This window comes from Rhinatrema bivittatum, chromosome 2 (assembly GCF_901001135.1).
Source record: "Rhinatrema bivittatum chromosome 2, aRhiBiv1.1, whole genome shotgun sequence".
NCBI lineage: Eukaryota > Metazoa > Chordata > Amphibia > Gymnophiona > Rhinatrematidae > Rhinatrema > Rhinatrema bivittatum.
The window spans coordinates 55,299,539-55,318,658 of NC_042616.1; the positions used below are offsets into that span (position 1 = coordinate 55,299,539).

Sequence of the window (19,120 nt, forward strand, 5' to 3'; positions counted from 1 at the left end):
ATTGGCTCAAAGCTTTTCCTTTGCCAAACCTCAGAAGACGTAACCCTTTTCCTGCTTCATGAATCGAATTGCTGCAAAACATCTGTGCAAAGCGTACTCTCCCTCCCCACCATTCTGTGCTCAGGCCTCTAGACATAGCGCTGAACCCAGTCTGTCTGTCTGTTTTGTGGCTTCTGGAGCTCCGAAGTTCACACGTTACTGAGCATGTCTGCAATCTGTATATCATGAGCCTTTAAATCAGCTGGAGATCACTGGCAGCAGGTATCCAAAAAAAAAATCCCCCATCGCTGCCCCTGCTCTGTAGCTTGCTCTCCCTCCCTCCCTACAATCAAATGCCAAACTCTGGCTTCCAGTTGTCTGAGTTCTTTTTCTGTTTCTTGGCTGCCTCTCTTGCTCTCACCGGCATTAGATCCTGGCACACCGATGGCTATTTTGCAGGCTTGCACAAAGGGTGCTGGCCCAGTACATATAAATCATTTTGTAGGAGGGAGGAGATGCTTACAAAGCATAGAAGCAAGACCAGGCTTCTAATCATAGGGGGGTAAGTCTGAGCATAGTGGGTGGGGTTGTGAGATGGTTTCCTGACTGTCACATGGCAACCGAGGCCTATTTTACATGGCGGCAGACCTTAACTGGCAACTCTTTAAGAGCAAGTGTGTAATCTGGAGTGATATGGTTCTGTCTTGGTTTTCTCTCTGAAATATTGATTCTGGTCTCCCCACGGGACATTTCATGTGGAAGGGGATATTAGCTCAACTATACATTGCCAAACTGCAGTTTCACATTTTTAACCTTTTTTCGTATAACGGAGTAAATGGTACCACTTTCCCCTCTCTCTCTTGTCCCTTAACTCCCTGTACAGATCTTATAACTTATGTAACAGAGTGTAGTTCTGAGTGACAAAAACTGTGAAGTTGCCATAAACTAGACCCAGGGAAGGCAACTCTAGTGCCACAAACAGGTCAGACTTTCAGAATATCCACAATGAATACGCATTTTGTTAAAGTATCAACTGCAACACTCCAAAGTTTGTGACTGCTTACAATAGTAATATGAATTAAAAAAAAAAACCCCAAATATAAAAGGTATTAAAATAAAACAAATTACAATACATCAAAGTAGATGAGAGCTATGAAGACAAATCCAATCCTAAAACTACCTCCTTTACCCATTATTACCTGTTGATTTATAACTATGAATGTTATTGTTGTAAACCGTTGTGATCTTTTATATGGAACGATGGTATATAAAATGTCTAATGTAGATGGCTTTGAGTGTCATAATGTAAACTCTTCTAATGCGGAGGTATAAAGATCCAAGTCTAATTTATCATACAACTAAATCTAAAATAGACCCAACCAACATTTTACAGAAAAAGGGCGAGATTGTAATTGGGACAGGTTTAGGATTTTAAGACTGTGGGGTTAATATTGTAACGGCAATTGTGCATACAAGATCCTGATCAGCAAATATGGGTGTAATCTGTGTGACTTTATGTGCATTTGTGATTCTATATGATAAAGGTTGTTGGGCAGACTGGATGAGCCATTGGGTCTTTTTCTGCCATCATTTACTTTGTCATGACACTGAAAGAACTAAATCTATAGAATAGATCCAACCAATATTATGAAAAAATCTAAAAACAAAAAAAACAAAACTTTTGTGTAGTAACTTGGTGCCTTCTGTTAAGGCTGTTTTCCAGAATAGAAATGCTTAGGATAAATCTAATTGGCCAGGTTTTAAGCGACTTTCTGAAAGTGCCGGTGTTTGACGTGTGCAACTGCTGGGGCATTGAATTCCATAAGGTGGACCCTGCCACAGAAAGTGCAAGTTCTCATTTCAGCAAGATGGACCAGATGTGGAGAGGGGCCTTTAAGGAGACCTTTATTTGCAGATCTCAAAGCATGTGCTGATGTGTAACTTTGCAAGATAGATGCTATCCAGCATGTAGATACATTAAGTAATTTCTAAGTATCAAAACCGTATATCCAATTTCTCCAAACAAAATTGTTGTAAAATGGTCTCTGGGACCTACCTATACCATGAGCAGCTGAATTGTGAAGGGTTTGATGGGATCTCATGGTGTTATCAGGGAGACCAATGAATAATGAATTGCAGTAATCAGTTCCAGAGATTGAAGCAGTTCATGCAGATATACATCATGCATATTCATTATGGGTATCTTGAAAACTAGACCAGCTTGTGGCATTCCAGAACTAGTTGCCAACCTTGAATTAGTCACTCTATGCAAATAGGAGGAGTTTCCATTGTGGATATTCGGACAATTTGTTTGTGGCTTTGAAAGACAAGGTCACCATTCCTGGTTTATTCTAGACTAGTTAAAGTTTTGAAGGTTGTACATATAGGTCTGCCATACCCTCCTTTCCATGTGGAAAGCTGATGTTAGAGGTGGAATCGACTGATTAGGTACCAGGCAAAGCCATGGTCTTACATCTTTTGCTGTTCTAGTCTTCCATGTGGATCAATACAAGGGTCTTGTGCGCCTGAGTTGCAGTTGGGGAAAAAAGCCTATTTCAGCCATTTAGAAAACAAAAACCCAAACTTTTGTTTTGTGGAGAACAACGTTACATCTCTCATGAATGGGGCGATAATGGGTTACGGCATAGTGACTGATTCACATTCCAGCTGGGGTGGGTATGATCACGTCTGCTTTCCTTAGGGGGGGAATATATCACAAGCATTGGAAGGTAGCCTCTCACTTTGTCAGACTGGTGAAATGCAGTTGCATCTCCCAGCATGCAGCTTGGAAGGTAAGATGATTTGTGGTAGCTGAGATCACAGAGTGAATTTTCAGGGGACAATCTGATAGTACTGAATAGAGCCAAGCTTTAGCAGACCCGTCATAGCCTCTCCCTATGAGCGCCTTGTCCTACTATCAATCGGTCGATTTCCAGATAATTACAAGTATGGAGAGAACTTTCATTTCTTACAGACTGTTGCAAGAGCATGTATGTATTTTGGTTTTGTTTTGTTTTTTTAAGCTGCAATCTGTCAGATTCCTCATCACAACTCTGACCATCGGTGTTGTGGTGTGGGCTGAAGCTTTTTGCTCACCTGTTTTCATTAAGGCTGTTCAGAGTCACCTTGCTGGAGGACGTTGACTGTTTCAGCCTGAATGTGTCATTGCATAATGTGTGGTTTTATGTTTTGTTCTGTTTTTTATCACCTTCTGTTTGAATCCCAGTTGCAGTTTTCACGCCCATCTCATTCCCATGCCTGTATTGACACCCCCATTGTTTCATTGTAGACTGAGGGGAGCGAGGAGGCAGGCGAGCTGGCTCAGACTCCTGAGAATGGAGATCTGACAGCGCCCCAGGCCCTGGCAGGCAGTGAAACGCGGGAGAATGGAGTAGGGGAGGAGACTGTACCTGCTGAGGGTGGTGACCAAAGGGAAATTCAGAGCTTCAGCATTCAGATTCAAGAAACAAGTAAGTGCTTGTGCCTCCTTCCTCTCTGTCAGGTTGTGGCCCTTTTTGTTCAGCCTGACCAGTGACGAGGGCAGGTATTCACCGCAGTTATGTTTTGTTTTTTTTTTTACTTTTTTTTTTTTTTCTTTGCTTTACACTTTTTTTTTTTTCACCAGTCTTAATGAATCAAAATAACTTTTTTATTTTCCAGGCATCTAATGATGACTTTGTGGTGTCGTCTTCCATTTCCCCCCCCCCCCCTTCTTTTGTCTCTTCTCCCCCCCTCCCCCACCCACCCACCTCACCCCCCACCCATTCTCTTTGCTGCAGATTAAAACCCACAAACTGATGTTCCGTGAAAACGCCAAGGCCCGCACGGACCACGGAGCAGACATCGTATACCAATCCCCGAACTTTTCCGACAGCACTTCCCCATGGCGCAGCACATCAGTCAGCGAGAGCCTCGGCTCCACTGCCTCCTCTCCGCTGCAGCAGCAGCCGCCGGCCGCTCCCTTCGCAGACGAAACCTCCGCCGCTTTTGCTCAGCAAGGCTTGTGATGCCCCCTCCCCCCCTCCCCCTGTGCTTTTGCAGAGTTTACTCCAGCTTAACCTCATTAACCCAGCGTCCGGCTTTAGGAACGGGGGTGGGGGGGGTGTGTATGTCCCTCTGGCATGGTTGCGAAGGTTTCGGGGGCAGAGTTTGCACTGCCGCTCAGCTGTTCCCGCCGCGCACAGCCTTTGAAGGAATTGGAATAGCGGCGGCAGCCGGTGCCCTACCGGGCGGCCTGCGAGGGGAGCGAGGGCGGCCCCGGGAGCTTTCACGGGTGCCTTGCGCTCCACAAGTTCCCACAATCCCCTGGTGGGCTTTTTTATAAGAAAAGATGTCTCCTCTTTTTAACTGGGGGCGTGAGTTCCCATTTTATTACTTTGAAGAGTAACATTTTTGTCTTTGGGGTCAGGGCAGAAATCCATTCTGGCCGCCCATGTACTGTGTAACCTGGGGGGCGGAGGGCGCTAGGATTTGCTGAATGGGGCGAGGTGGATGTTGTCATAGGAACTGCAAGCGCGGCTCTCGTTGCGCAGGAATTGCCGTGGGATAAGCCAAGCCATAGTTAATGAGGATAAGCTATGAGCTTTCTTTTTTTTTTTCCTTTCTGACTTCATTGCTGCTTACGTTTCTGGTGTTTAAATATTTAATTAAAAAAAAAAAAAAAAAAACAAACAAACCCCTCTATATATATATATATTACACACTCGCACTAGGCTTTTTACCCATAGATGATGTTAACCTTTTTTTGTTGTGATGAAGTATTGATAATTGAAATCGTGTGCTACCTGCTGTGCTAAATCTCCCCTCCTTTCTTTTTTTCGTCCTTTCCCCTAGCCGTAAGACAGTAAAATGACATTAACCGCTGCTGCAGTGCTGGCTTATCAACATATCAAACGATTGTAACTGTTTTTATTTTCTCCTCCTCCTCCTTGTTAACGGGCGTTTAAAAGATGGAACAGCTTCATGGGAGATTTAAGCCATGTTGTAGAAGAAAAGGTCCGAAGAGTGTGGTGTTGGCGGGGGAGGGTGGGATCGGGCTCCTGCCACGGAGTTGGAGCGCTAGAGCCTGTGCTTGCCTGTATAAGGGGCTGATCCAAGGGGGAGGGAGGGGGTATGGCCCGGCTGCTTTAGATCATCAGGCCCTCCTGGTGCCCATGTTGTCTGGCAGCGGCATGGGGATGGGGGATTTCTTGCCAAAGACGGAGCAGCTTAGAGTCTAGTCCAGCCCTAGAGCGGCCGCCAGCTCTGGCGCTTACATGGGTTCCCATCCCTGTTGGGCATATTTCGGGAATGGCCCTCGGGGTCCCTTTCTTGTATTTGCTCCTCCCCTTGGAAGACAGGTCGAGGAGTTTTACAGGTGACGCAGGCCGATGGTTGCTAAGGCGCGAGGGAGTTTTCTTTTTGGTTTAGGCATGTCGATCAGAGTGTGTAACCGTATTGTCGTAAATCGTGTAGAGATGGGGGGGAGGGGAAATGGGCTGGTAAAGCGCAGAACCAGACGTGTCTGCGGTGAGAAGGGGGGAGGAGGGTTGAACGTCGGGTGGCTGGTTGTGTCTTTGTGGGTAGGATAGATTTGGAAATCATTCACAGCTGTGATATTGGTGGGGGGGGGGGGGGGGGGAGGAAGACAATTCTGTATCGTGGTTTGAGCTGACATTTTTTGTGTTGTGAACGACACTAAAGGAATGAAATGTAAATAACTTAGTGTTCTCGGGTCTTCGGAAACGTAATTTAAAAAACAGAAAATAAAACTTTAGCAGAATAAGAAAAATACAGGGGGGATCAAGCTAAATTAAAGTGAAGACGAGAGACTGACTTTCCAAGGCCGGCATCGGCTCCGTGGCACAGGGGGGAAAACTCTGGAGCCAGGGGGTGGGAAGGAGGTGAAGGCCCAGCCTCTCCTGGTTTTGGAAGGATTTCTCTTTGGGAAGCTGACAATGACACGATATCCCGGAATCTGTATTGACACATGAGATTCTTATTGCACTTGTATTTTTTTTATATAAAATTTGCATGATTTCTAATAAAATGACTTTAAAACGTAACACAGAATGCATTGAAGTGGTCTAATAGTCTCAAAAGTGCTTTTTTTTCCCTCTAAATACAAAATGAAAAAGGAGAGAATCAGATTGCACCAAAAAAAAAAAAGGGGGGGGAGGGGCTGTCGTACATGTGTGTGTGCGTTCCCTGAATTGTCCCTTACTCCGTCCCCCTGCCTCCACAAATCATAGGAGGCTTGCTCTGTGTTCTGAAGTTTAGCTTCGCCAAAAGTTTCCAGGCTCAAAGTGGCAGCTGTACTTCCCCCCCCCCCTCCCCCCATGCTCGTTGCGTCACCGTCTTCCACTCACTGTCATGTTCCCAGCATTTGCCGCCACCTCCCCCTGCAGTGGGTCCAGGGATCATAAGCAGGGAATGCCACGAGGAGTTGGACATCCGAAGTATCTGCACGGGTGGCCCTGTGTGTGCTGTTGGACATCTCTGTTCGAGAACGTTGTAGCTTGCTTGTTAGCAGCAACTTCAAATAGTAATGCCTCCCCTAGAAAGATGGGAGGAATAAAGTTTTTTGGTCACTTTAGCATCCGATGCCTCAAGGTTACTGGGGATAGTTTGCGTTGGTTATGACTCTTAGTTTCTGCCTCAATATATAACCCATCCTAAAGAGCAGGACTGCAAGTAGTACATCGGTTTGCAATATCTGAGAAATCTGGGATTCTATTCGTTTCCATAGGGGCTGAATGCGATCTCCCGACCACCACATATGAATATAAGTACCTATTAAACCACACCCTCTCCAACAAGTACTATCAGAATTGGGATTAGTTTTGCCAACCGAGCTGGAGTTAAGTTCCATCTGTACAGTTGTTAATAGCTGTTTTCAACCAGAAGTGTTGATATTGAGGTCTTATGAATTTGCTCAAATACCATTTCCCACTCGTGTTGTGTAAAATCTCGGGATAGGTCGCCAACCCATGCCCTGATATGTGCCAGATGATAATTGAGCCGCACATTGAGTAGTTTGTATATCTTGGAGTTTAAGCCTTTAAGAGTGGTTAATGTGGAACAGTATCCTTCAAACAGGGATTTCCCCGAGAGAGAGCCAGGGTCACCCGGGTGGTCCTCCAGAAATGGCGGAGTTGAAGATAAGCAAAATAGTCGCGGGGCCCCATCTCCCGGTCCCAGCATAGAGCCTCAGGTCATTATATCCCCGCCTCCCCATATGTGTTATACACAATGTATACCCTGTTCTTTCCACCTCGTAAATGAAGAAAGCGGTAAGCTAGGAGGGAAGGTTTGGTTATGAAATAGATGAGTTAAAAGTAACATGATTTAGTCTGCCATTTATCCCATACGTTCATTGTATGATGGGTGGTAGGGAGCATATTGGGGCAGGGACGCCAAGTTTTCCTAGCTTCCCATGGTAGAGCTGCCATAGGCATCATGGGTATCATGGATTGTTCTATAGTGACCCAATGCTTGACTTCTTTTACTTGATGCCACACCACCAATGATTTTAACTGCGCTGCCACGTAATACCAGAGCAGATTGGGTATCCCCAACCCTCCTTCCGCCTTAGTTTGGTAAAGAACCACGCGACTAACCCTAGGAGGTCTCTGTTGCCAAATAAAACTGAAAACCCTTCTCTGCCATCGTCTAAGCATGTCATTAGAGATCAAAATAGGTAGGGACTGAAAAAGGTAGAGCAACCTCGATAACAGGTTCATTTTGATGGTTGCTATCCTCCCCAGCCAAGATAATTGGAGTCTATCCCTTTTGGTCTAGGTCAGCAAATACTTTCTTCAAAAGCAGTGTGAATTCAAATGGAATAGATCTTCGGGATTGTTAGATAAATATATCCCTAGATATTTTACTTTCTGTGAGACCCAGCGGAAAGGATGTACTTGTCTCAGGGTGTGTACCGTTGCTGGGCCACAGGTGAGGTTAAGGATCTCAGATTTATCACAGTTCACACTGAACCTGGAGACTGAGCCAAACTTTTATATTCTTCTCTATAGCAGTTAGGGACTGGTGAGGGTTAGTGAGCGTAATCACAATGTCATCTGTGAAGAGGGACAATCTGAAAGTGTGGTGAGAAAATGAGAAGCCAGAGGCCTCCGGATCCCCTCTAATGATGGTGGCTAATGGCTCGAGAAAAATGGCAAATATAGAAATTTCCTGGTTTTCCCAGGGCCACTTCATTTGCCGTCTCGTTATGTTCGCGCTTTGCTCCTTAATAGTATAATCTTGAAAGCAAACGATAATGTCTCTAGGGATTCCTGTGCCTGGTGCCTTGAAAACCCTTTGGGCTCTGTCGAGCTTAATCCACAGCCTGCTGCTCACTTTCACGTTCGCCATTAGTACAGAGTAAGAAGGCACAGAACCAGGATAATAAGGTCCATACAATCTGTATTCTCCTTATTTTCAAGGAAGCCTCTGAAGTGCAAATTACTTCTCCTAGCTCTGTTTTCTAGGTCAGCCAGTTTGGAGCGTATGGTGGCATTTTCTTCTTGTAAATCAGTGCAGAGCTCATTTAAACATTTGGAATTTTCTGCTTGGGCTTCAACAGTTGTCTATATCGTCCACTCTGTGTCCTAAAGTGGCCAATTCGTCTTGAAGATCACTCATCATTTCCTGCATCTCAGTCCTATATGATTTAAGATCCTGGCATATGCTGCAGAACCATGAACGAAATTCTGCACGTGTGGGGGCTTCATCTGAGGTAATATTGAACTGATCCGCCATTTCCTCGCTGTTCTCCTGCGTGTCCCCTATCGCAGCCTGATCAGCGTCCCCAACCTCGTGGTCTCCCTGCTTCTTGTAGGAGAAACAGCGGAAATCCACCGTTTTACGGCCATAATCAGATTGTCAGCCGTGCGTTCCGATTCAATTTTATATATTTATAATGCGTTTTGGCAGCGTTTGAAGTCCTGCTTGTGCGATTGAAAGAGAAATTGCTGCGGAGCTCGGGGTTCAGGCAGCCATCTAGCCAGATGACGTCACTTCCTCCCCGAGGGTGAGTGCTCTGTTACTGAAAAATGGCAGCATGAGCGATGCCTCATAAAATGAATCAAGAGTTTTAAAATACCTCCCATTAATGGCTGGCTTGCTGACAATTCAAATGCGTTGCTTGCCTGAGAGGTGTGAGATTGGTGGTAGAGGAGGGAGGTAGCAAGAGTGATTTTCTGAGAAATCCTACACGTGGAGCACCTCCTCACCTTTGCCAGCAACAAATAGCTTTCCAAAGTGTTTATTACCCTGTCCTGTTACTTGCCGTTGTAAGGGAGTGGACCTGTTAGAGAGCTGTACATTAGGACAATTTGCTTCCTCTAATGAAAACTTCAGATTTTTGAAATGGCCATGTTTAAAATATTTAGCTAAATGTCCTTGTAAATGTGATTGCTTTGCATTTTAAGTGGGAATCTGTACACAAAATCAAAGCTTTTTCAAACAAAAGAAAGCTCTAGAACAAGAAGCTTCATGGGGGGAGGGGCAGAGACTCGGGAGCAACACTGGAACGTTTCTTAATGGCAAGAGTTGGTGAATGGAACGACCTCCCAGTGGAGTTTGTGCTCCTGGACTTTCATTACTGTTTGTCTCTCCACTAAGGCAAATTTTGTGAAGGGAAGATACCAGCTAGGGCCTGCTGGTCATTCTCCCAACACATTCTGTTTTTGTGTTTGAAATCATAGAAGTGGGCTGGAAGGGAGCTCAGTTGGCCATCTTGCTTGCTTTCTCCGCTGGTGTCTGGGGAAAGGGTACCCTCCTGCCCCCCTGCATGTGCTCTGGTCCATGTGTGATGTTGCTAGTCATGTTGAGCATGGTGGCCATTTTGATAGTACAACTGCTGCAAACGTGTTTCAATAAGTGCCATAGTTTTGCCAAAAACTTTTTAAACAAACTATGGTGTTTACTTGAAGGAAACCTTGACCAAGTTGGCAGGGCAACAAGTGATATTTTGCTTTGTAGATAGGATTAGGTTGTTTCCTGTAACTGAGGTTACAGTGCCTGAAGAGCGGCTCAGTTTATAGGACTCTGAAACATTTTAATTTCAATTGTAGATAACTTTATAGTGCTCTGAATATTACTAATTACATACTGACTGCTTATAGTTGGGGAGTGGACTCATGATTGATGTATTCAGCTGTTTGCTGTGAATATTCAGTCAGTCTGATTTATAACAAAGCATTTCAGCTGGTTCAGCCAAGCAATAATACAAGTATTTTCAAGAGGTGTTTACTACATCTAGAGCAAGAATGTTTGTTTTTCATGTAGACCTAACCAAAAACAGATCCCCCTCGCACAAATACATTTCATCATATGGATCCTTGTATCAGCCATTCTGCACAGTCTTCATTTCAGTTTTTCTCCTGTCAGAATAAGGTGTGGCTGCACGTATGAAGCTGCAGGCTGGGATTTCAGTCAAATCTGGCACCCAATAGCACTGCATTTGCATATCCCTAGATTTAGGTGGCAAATGAATGTAGCCTGGCACAGGCACTTCAGTGTCCGTCCTGATGCTCACCTAACATGCAGCTTTGTTTGTAGCAGGACTACAGGGCACTCAAATGTTCCAGGACCTTCCGTTTTCTAGTACTGGGAGAAAGTGGTTGGTTGGGACTTGAGAACCATTGTGTCCATTTTTAGAGGAAATAATCTAAATGTGTTAGAAATGGTGGTTATGGGTGGAGCAGAAAGCAGGCATTGCTTGCTGAACCATGGGGATTCCATTCTTGCTGGATTTTGCTTCTGCCTCGTCATGTTTTGTGTTTGGGCTGTAATGAGACATGTCCTTCATAGACACTTTCCAATTTGACATTGTGATGCTTGTTTGTAAAATACTGAAATAAAACTTAATGTTACCAGTGAAACTATCACGTGTTTAGTTTTATTCCCATTCATCCCAACCTCAAGCAACATAAAATTAAAGTGTGTGGTGTGGCCTCCTGTGATTCACAGGGTAGAAGAGGTAAGAGCAGTAGGACATGCTGATACTCAAATCTGTCTTCTAAACCAGGGTTAAAGGGCATCCTTTAAATCTCCAAGTAGGCTAAGGCTGCATTCCTAATGCAAAAACAGGAAGCATTTCTGGTTTAGGCACGTATACAGCTTGCCTTATAACATGGTACCTGGCATTTGACAGCTTTACAAACACACACTGAAGTACTGCATAAAGGAACCACAACCAGGAAAAGGAAATCTAAGGCTAGAGAAGCAAGAGGTACAGCAATTATGGAAAAACAATCCATTCATATGGGGGAGGCGGTTCCTAGTACAATAGGGAAGGGGGTCTGATTTTGAAAATTGCAAAAGCTCCATGGTTTTAAAAATGAATTCTGTGCCCACATTCAAGCACTTTTTTGCCCTTTGCATACCAAAGTTCAAAACATCCACCATGAGATCATTCTTGCACAGGTATGCTCCAGAGAATGAGGATAACTGCATACCTGTAAGTGCTGTTCTCCAAGGATAGTAAGTCAATGGTCTAATGCTCAATGTTGCATTCAATGTCCCATTCTCCCCCCCCCCCCCCCCCCAAAAAAAATCATATTCTAGCACTGCATGGTTTTTGTTCTCAAGTGCACACCTTTTAGATTTCACTGTGATGTTGGGTAGGAGTGACACAGTGTTTGCTCTGGCAGCCATATTGCTAGTCTTTGTAAAACACTATGAAGTCAGGGGTGGAAATGCAGTGGCCATGTGCACTAAGTGTAATTTTAGCCATGTTTCTCTACAAAGTGTTGCATCATAATGTTCACCCTTCAAGAAACTATGAATTTTAAGGTTGTAAAATAAAAACACTTTGAGCGTTGTGTGCTTCCAAATACATATTTATACACTTTTTTTAAAAAAATGAAATACAGGAATAATTTGATTCCTGTTTAATTTACCTCCTCATATCCTGAGCAGTAGGGGATGCGTGGTGGAAAGGGCTTGACCTTTTGAAGTGTCCTCATGATGGTTTCATTAACAGCACTTGTCCAGAATGTAAAATACTCATGCTGTGCTTTTCCACTTCAAATGTAAGTCTAACTTCTCCACAAGCTGGTGTGATTTGAAAGCCCTGCATTTGTCAGCCCTTAGGTATTGCACTGCTACAGCTGGAACAGGCATGCAGAAGTCGAGAAGCAATTAACCAAGCCTATTCATTTTTACATATTGACAGGCAGTGTTTAGATCTGCTCCGATAAACAAGAGGGTGCATGAGGGAGTCAGATGGGACTTGGCATAGTTTATTAGAAACCCCACGCATTGCAGTAGGCTGATAGTGAAATGGAGGAAGTGGAGCACTTCCTCTTGGGATAGACCGCTGAGGAGCCAAGCATCTAGATACAGATAGACGTGGATGTTTTGTCACAAGTGAGCTACTACTGCCAGGCATTTTGTGAATACATGGGGTGCTGATGCTAGGCCAAATGGCAGCACTCGGGTTTGTTTCCAATACAGAGGTATTTTCAATGAGGAGGGTTTATGGCAATGTGGGCATAAGCCTCCTGAAGATCTAGAGAGCAGAGCCAATCTCCCCACTGCAGTAGCGGGAGTATGGGGCCCAAGGTTACCATTCTGAACTTTTCTCTGCGGAGATGTTTGTTTAGGGCACGAAGGTCCAAAATAAGATGAATGCCGGCTGATTTTTTGAGTAGAACCTTTGACCCCAGTGCAGCAGAGAGGTATTGGTTCGACCACATTGGACTGTAGGAGGGTCAAGAGCTCTGTCTCAACATGAAGTGTGTTTGGTTAGACCCCCAAGCTGGACATGGTGAAAGGTTCGGTGGTAGCGTGAGGAATTTCAGAAGGTAACGATGGGTGACCACAGAAAGGACCCATTGGTCTGTTGTAATTGTGTGCCACATGTTGGCAAAGTGGCACAAGTGGCTTCCTACTAAAATCAGTGTGGTAGGCAGGGATTGATTTCTGCCCTCTAGTAAGGAGTCAAAACCCCGATGCTGGACCAGACTGTTGGAGCTCTGGGTTGTCAAGGCTGGCCTCTTTTTGAGAAGGTCTAGGTTATCGAGTACATGATGGAGGTGGCTTATAGGATAACCTCCTAGGCTCCCATCAAAAAGAGCTCTTGGTGGTAGATGGAAAGTCTAAGGGGAAAGTGAACAGCTGCCACAAGGTGTCATGATGATTTCTTAGTTGCACCACTGTTTCCTGGATTTTGTCACTAAATAAGTTATCCCCTGTAGATGGAAGGTCAGCTAACCTTTCTTAGACTTCCTGGCACAGGACAGAAGACTTGAGCCATGCCCAGCATCTGGTACTTATTCCTGCTGCAGATACTCATGAGGCAGTTTCAAAGATGTCATAATGTTGCCCTTAGTTCATGCTTTCTAGCATCTAGTCCTTTCTGAAGGATTGGGGTAAGTCCTTCTTGCTATTCATCTAGAAATGTTTCAGAGATTTCTTGGACCTTCTTCCAAAGCTTCCTTGAGTACTGAGACATGTAGAGCTAACAAGCTGCTATACATGCCAACAGCATAGAACCGTGGAAGACTCTCTGGCCAAAGGCATTCAAAGATTTCTGTTCTTTACCTGGAGGGGCAGATGAATGAGGCCGGAGTCCCTTGGCGTTCTTCTGGGCAGACTCAATGATCACAGATTGATGGGGCAGTTGGCTTTTTTTTTTAAGCCCGGAGCTGACTGGACCAGATAGATGGCATTAGTTTTTCTGTTTACTGCTGGAACTGTGGCAGGGTGCTCCCAGCTGTGTTATAACAAATCAAGGAGCACTTCATGTACTGGACCTGCCATCACTTCCTTAGGGGCATCAATGAATTGTAATACCTTAAGCATCTTATGGCTGGCATCCTCCTCAGGCTGTAGTTTAAAAGGGATGATTTCAGACATCTTGTTAATGAAGTTGGCAAATGTGAGGTCTTCAGGAAGGGAGTGGTGGTGTTCTTCTGGGGGTGAAGGCTCTGACAGGAGTTCATCTGCATCCTGAGTGTCAGAAAAATCATCAACCCAGAGATCATATGGTGCATATTCAGCACCTTGTGGGCCTTCAGCTGGAGGTAAGGATCCAAATCCAGCTGGATCTGGAGGTGGCACCAATGGAAAGGATGGAAGCACAGAGGACAGTGATGGCATGGATGGAATCTGTGCTGTTGATGGACATAAGGATGGCAACAGACCCGATGGTCCTGGAATCAGGTTTGGTCTTGGAAAATTTTATTCTTCATCAGAGGACAAAGGAATAGGTATCTGTGTCGATGGTCTTGGAGGTGCTGATGGCATGGAAGGTACAGGCACAGATGGCAATGCTCTAATTAAGGTATCCAGGCGCTCGAGAAGCAGAGCCAGCATGTTAGGCATCGGGTCAGGTGTTGACATGGGAGCTGGTGCTGGTAGAGATTGGAATCCATGGAGTACTGCCTCTTGGACCATCTGGTCCAATTCCTCCCAGAAGGCTGGTGTTGATAGCTCAGCCACTGGGGTTGGAGGCTCAGAAGGCGTTGCCGGAGGGTCCACATGTACAAGTGGAGTCTCTGCTCCCAGCACCGGTGTCGGTGGGGAATGCCTCTGTGTCCCAGAGGAGGCTGGGGCCCCTTTCCCCTGGACTTCTTGGGTGGTGGTTCTGTTGATGCCGATTTTGTCAGTGGCAGCAGCGGATGAAGGGTCATGTCTATGGCGCAGTGACGGTGTTTCTCCCAATGCTGAGTCCGGTCCTCCGGCACAGAGGATGAAGATATCGATGCCTTTGAACATGAAGAGGCTGGTGAAGGATAGTCACTGGTGTCGTGATGGCGATGAGACTTCAATGGCAACGGAGTTGTTGACTAGTAAGGCTTTCGATTCTGTGTAGTCCTGGCTGGAGTAGATGGAAACACAAGGGTGTTTTATCTTTTCCAAGTGGGCCCTGCAGCCTTTTGGTGTCATCTAGGCACAGCTAGTGCACTGTTGTGCTTGGGGCCCACTGACTACATACAAGACACAGATGTTGTGAGGGTCTGTAATGGACATAGTCCTCAGGCACTTTCAGAACCTGGTAGCCAATTTTTTGAAAAAAGAAAAATGGTGCATGGTTGGTGGCTGTCAGACATGGAAGAAAACACTGCCGGGAACTGACTGCACAGGATGAGGTAAACTTACCAGGGTCAACGGAGGATGATGGGGAAACTCTGTGGTTGGGGAAAAATTTTGAAATTTTTGAATTAAGTTTCCATGAGGAAAAAGTTGTAAGGAATTCTCACAGAGCTCCAGAAATCTGCGAAGCTATTGCTGCGTGGAAGAAAAAGAGACTTAAGGGGGACCCCTGCTGGATGCAGGGTTCGTGGCATGCTGGGTATGCTCAGTATGCCACTCAAAGTTCTAGAAACTTTGACAAAATTGTTGTGTGATTGGGCTCCATCCTGATGATGTCACCCACATGTGAGGACTACGATCCTGCTTGTCCTGGGAGAAAACAAAAGTTAAGGCAGTGCACTTCTTTGCTCCAGGGAGCAGTAATAGCTAATGTCTTCATGGAGGTGGGATGTCTGTGAGGGCTCCAGGCTGTACTTGCTGTTTGTGTAGCAGTCATACAGTTTGTGTACTCTCGGTGCAGCTTAGTCCTGTGGGGAGTGTAGTGGTTGGTTATGTGAGAGACTGTAACAGTATATATTTCAGACTGCAAGCCAGTGTATGTGGTAGAGGGTGGGAGTATTTGTGAGATTGTGAAGGGAAGTGTATGGGTGTGAGTGGGAGCTAGTTTGTATGTGAGGGTGCTTGTTTGGCAGAGGAGGAGCCTCTCTGTGTGTGTGATAGAGCCTTTGTGTGGGTGTATGCAGCAGCAAGAGGGGGGCCTCTGTCTAGGGCTGTGTGTATGAGAGTAAGGGAGCAGGGGGTGGGGTGCAAGAGTTAGAGGAAGCCTCTAGGAGGGGCACTAAGGAGTGAGGGCAAAGGCTGGGAGTAGAGATGGGAGGGGATGAGCCTAGCATTGAACGGGGGAGAGGGGAGTGAAAGGAGATTGGGCAGGTAGGAAGGGACAGTCTTACAATGTATGTGTAGGCCAATTCTGCTTAAAATATTTAAAACTCTGTATCAACTCTTTTTTTGTATCTCAAATGATTTACTTAGATTGTTATTTTGACCACTATATGAGTTTGGGGGGGAGAGAGTCAATCTACTCTCATGTTATAGCAGGGCATAAAGGACAGGAGTTAAGAGTCCCAGAAGCTGCTAAGACTACTTCTTGGCCAATTGTGCCAATTCACAAAAGCTGGTATAACTTACCAATCAAGATAATTTTGCATAAAAGTGGGCCATTTCCCCTACTTATTTAAATACAAGAAGGCTGGCTTTAACTAAATTAAGGTATGATATAGCTAAAGGTGCTGTTTAAGGGAGCAAGACTGTGTAACCATAAAATTTACAGGGATACAGGTGGCAATGGTGCAAGAGGTGTTGTCCATATCACATCTATTAAATGCTTATTCAGAAGGGTCTAGTTTTTAAAGGCATGGAAGCAGGCAGACATTCAGAGTCAAAAGGGCACTGCATTTCCTGATGGCACTTATCAGTTGCCATTTTTGTACCATTTAGTACAGCTAATGTAACAGCTTTCCCTCACCTGCCATCCACGTGAAGCAAGAATGGGCCTGTGCTCCAAGTAGGCTAGTCTAACATGGTGACAAAAGTCTGCCTGTATCCAGTGCAACAGCAGGAGCAATGACCCAAAAAAACCCCAGTAGTGATGGTATTTAGGGTGGCAGTCTTTGCCTTTGTGTGCATGAATAGCATTCCAGCAGCTAGCAGACCATCCCTAATCTCCTTTAACCTCTTTAAAGGCGTAGCCAGTCTAAATGTCTAAACGCCACTCTAAAGCCAGGTGTATGTTTGCGTTACACTGTGAACCGATGTGATATCGATGAATGTCGGTATATAAAAATTTTAAATAAATAAAAATGATGGGAGCCCATTCTAGGCTTGCTGGTGCCACTACAGTGCCCAGACAGCTACACTAAGCATGAAAGAGGCTGCAAGGTTTGAGCTCAACTTACTCTACAGGAACTGTCTAACTAGTGCTGAGCCACTTATTGCTCCTATATTCACCTTCATACCTGCCACTGCCAGCTGTCAGACATACAGTGTGCATGTGATGTAGATGCATATTGCCACAACTGTGCTTGGCAAATTTCTCAAAGGCCTGCCTTTTCACAACTGACTACAACAGCAACCTACACCCTTATGCAGTCATTTTCCAGCATTAGCTTTGAATATCCATGCTGACGGCCCAACATGGCATTGCTGTTGAGACAATTTCATAAGAAGTTTAAGAAATTACCATACTGGGTCAGACCAAGGGTCCATCAAGCCCAGCATCCTGTTTCCAACAGTGGCCAATCCAGGCTACAAGTCCCTGGCAAGTACCCAAAAACTAAGTCTATACCAGGCTACTGATGCTAGTAATAGCAATGGCTATTTTCTAAGTCAACTTGGTTAATAGCAGGCAATGTATTCCATTAGCCACACATTCAAGGGTATGCAAACTTCTGAACACGACCAAGTTTGACACATGCTTTCACATCCCCCCCCAGTAATAGGGACTGGCATAGCATAAACCTTCACTTGCAGACACCATGCGATTATTCCTTATTTAAACTTTGCCCTAAAAGTGCAAAGTCCAGTTCCTTCCAACTCCTTCTACAATTTCACCATCAAATCAGCCAGTGGTTGTCACTGATGTGCAACGGCTGGGTCTCCCACCTGCTTCAGGGTGAGACTGCTACCGCTACCCCTACCCCCATCTGCCTTCACTAGGCCGAGGAGCAAAAACATAGACACTCTTATTCATAGATGCACTAATGTAATTTATAAACAAGCAAAAAGAATCAAGAGGAAGGATGAAAAATGCCAAGCTTATTTCTTTGCAACTATATACGGTACTTGCAAAATACAATAAAGAAAAAATCAAAAAAATACTCCTGCAATCATTGTAGACTAGAGCAAAGGAATACCATCTTCAGCACCTGCTAGAAAATCTAACACAAACTAGAAAACTTTTGTGCCTACAATATGACATTGGGGATGTTTAATTGTTTGCATTCTTCAAAATATATGCTGGGGTCATAGGTTTCCTTTAACTAAAACAGGGCCCATAGGAATGGTGTAGCCTTGGTTTTCATAAATGTTTATACATGTAGGAGCAGAGCAGACTGTTAACCTGCAGTTGGACACGGATAGAATGGGCACTAATCAATCCCCTAATGCAATAAGGGGATTAGCGCGTATTCAACGCGTGTCCAATGCAGACTGAATGTAATAGCGCTCAGCACATGCCAATGCATGTGAATGAGGGTATTAAGCAATCACTCCGGATGCAAAAAAAAAATGTCTCAGATGCACATTTAACTCATTAACACCGGCCTGGAAGTGTTAACAGCTGAGCACATCTAAAACAAGTACAGAAAAACAGAAAAAATGCTTTTCTGTACTGGATCCTACTCAATATCTTTGTGATATTTAAGCAGGATGAAAAATTAAAGAAATAAAAAAAGTTTAAAAAAAAAATAGGTTCAGGAAATGGACACTCAACTGACAAGCTTTCTCTTCCAGAACCCTTGGCTTCTGTTTTCCTTGCCAGCTGACAGCCATCAACAAAAACAGACACTGATAAACCCATCATCATTTTCCGTGACTGCCGTCCGTCCCCCCCCCCCCGGTAAGGAAAACAGACACCGGGTCTATCGGCCTTGGTTTTCCTGACAGCCGGCCATGGCTCAGGAGAAGACGCCACCCTAGCATTTCCTTGGTAACACGACCCCTCCCCCCCCTAATTTAAATATTGCATGGCAACCCCCTTGGGGGCACCAGGGGTACGTTAAGAAAGCAGGTACTGACTGTTCAGCATCCGCTTTCTACGTAAATTTATTGCATCAGCCCCATAAGAGTGGCAGAGGTAAACATGTCCTACAAACATCTCTCACGGCCTTGCTGCTGATGCCGGAAGTAGGAGCACTGTTACAGCATTTGTTCCCCATATGGAACCTGCTGCCTTAGCCACTGTGAGGGTAATAAAAACAATTGCCACAGTTAAAACACCATTTCAACCATAGACCTGGGCTTTTGGAAAACTGACCTCACAGCACGCAAGTAAAACTCCCATTACCACAGGCAGGTTTAGCACTACAGCCATTGTTTTAGATGAACTACAGCAAACAGG

At 44.9% G+C, this 19,120-nt stretch overlaps 1 protein-coding gene across 16 annotated transcripts in view; it reads left to right on the forward strand.

Moving 5' to 3' along the window:
- Positions 1-6,027, forward strand: part of MAP4 (microtubule associated protein 4) — a 456,329-nt gene extending 450,302 nt beyond the window's left edge. For 15 of the 16 annotated variants that reach the window (XM_029588164.1, XM_029588168.1, XM_029588169.1 and 12 more), the window contains 2 exons: positions 3,269-3,449; positions 3,640-6,027. In XM_029588164.1, the coding sequence (XP_029444024.1) occupies positions 3,269-3,449; positions 3,640-3,647 (189 nt within the window). In that variant the 3' untranslated portion in view covers positions 3,648-6,027. The remainder of the gene's footprint in view (positions 1-3,268; positions 3,450-3,639) is intronic. The other variant, XM_029588167.1, reaches the window with a different exon arrangement.
- The last annotated feature ends 13,093 nt before the right edge of the window (positions 6,028-19,120 follow it).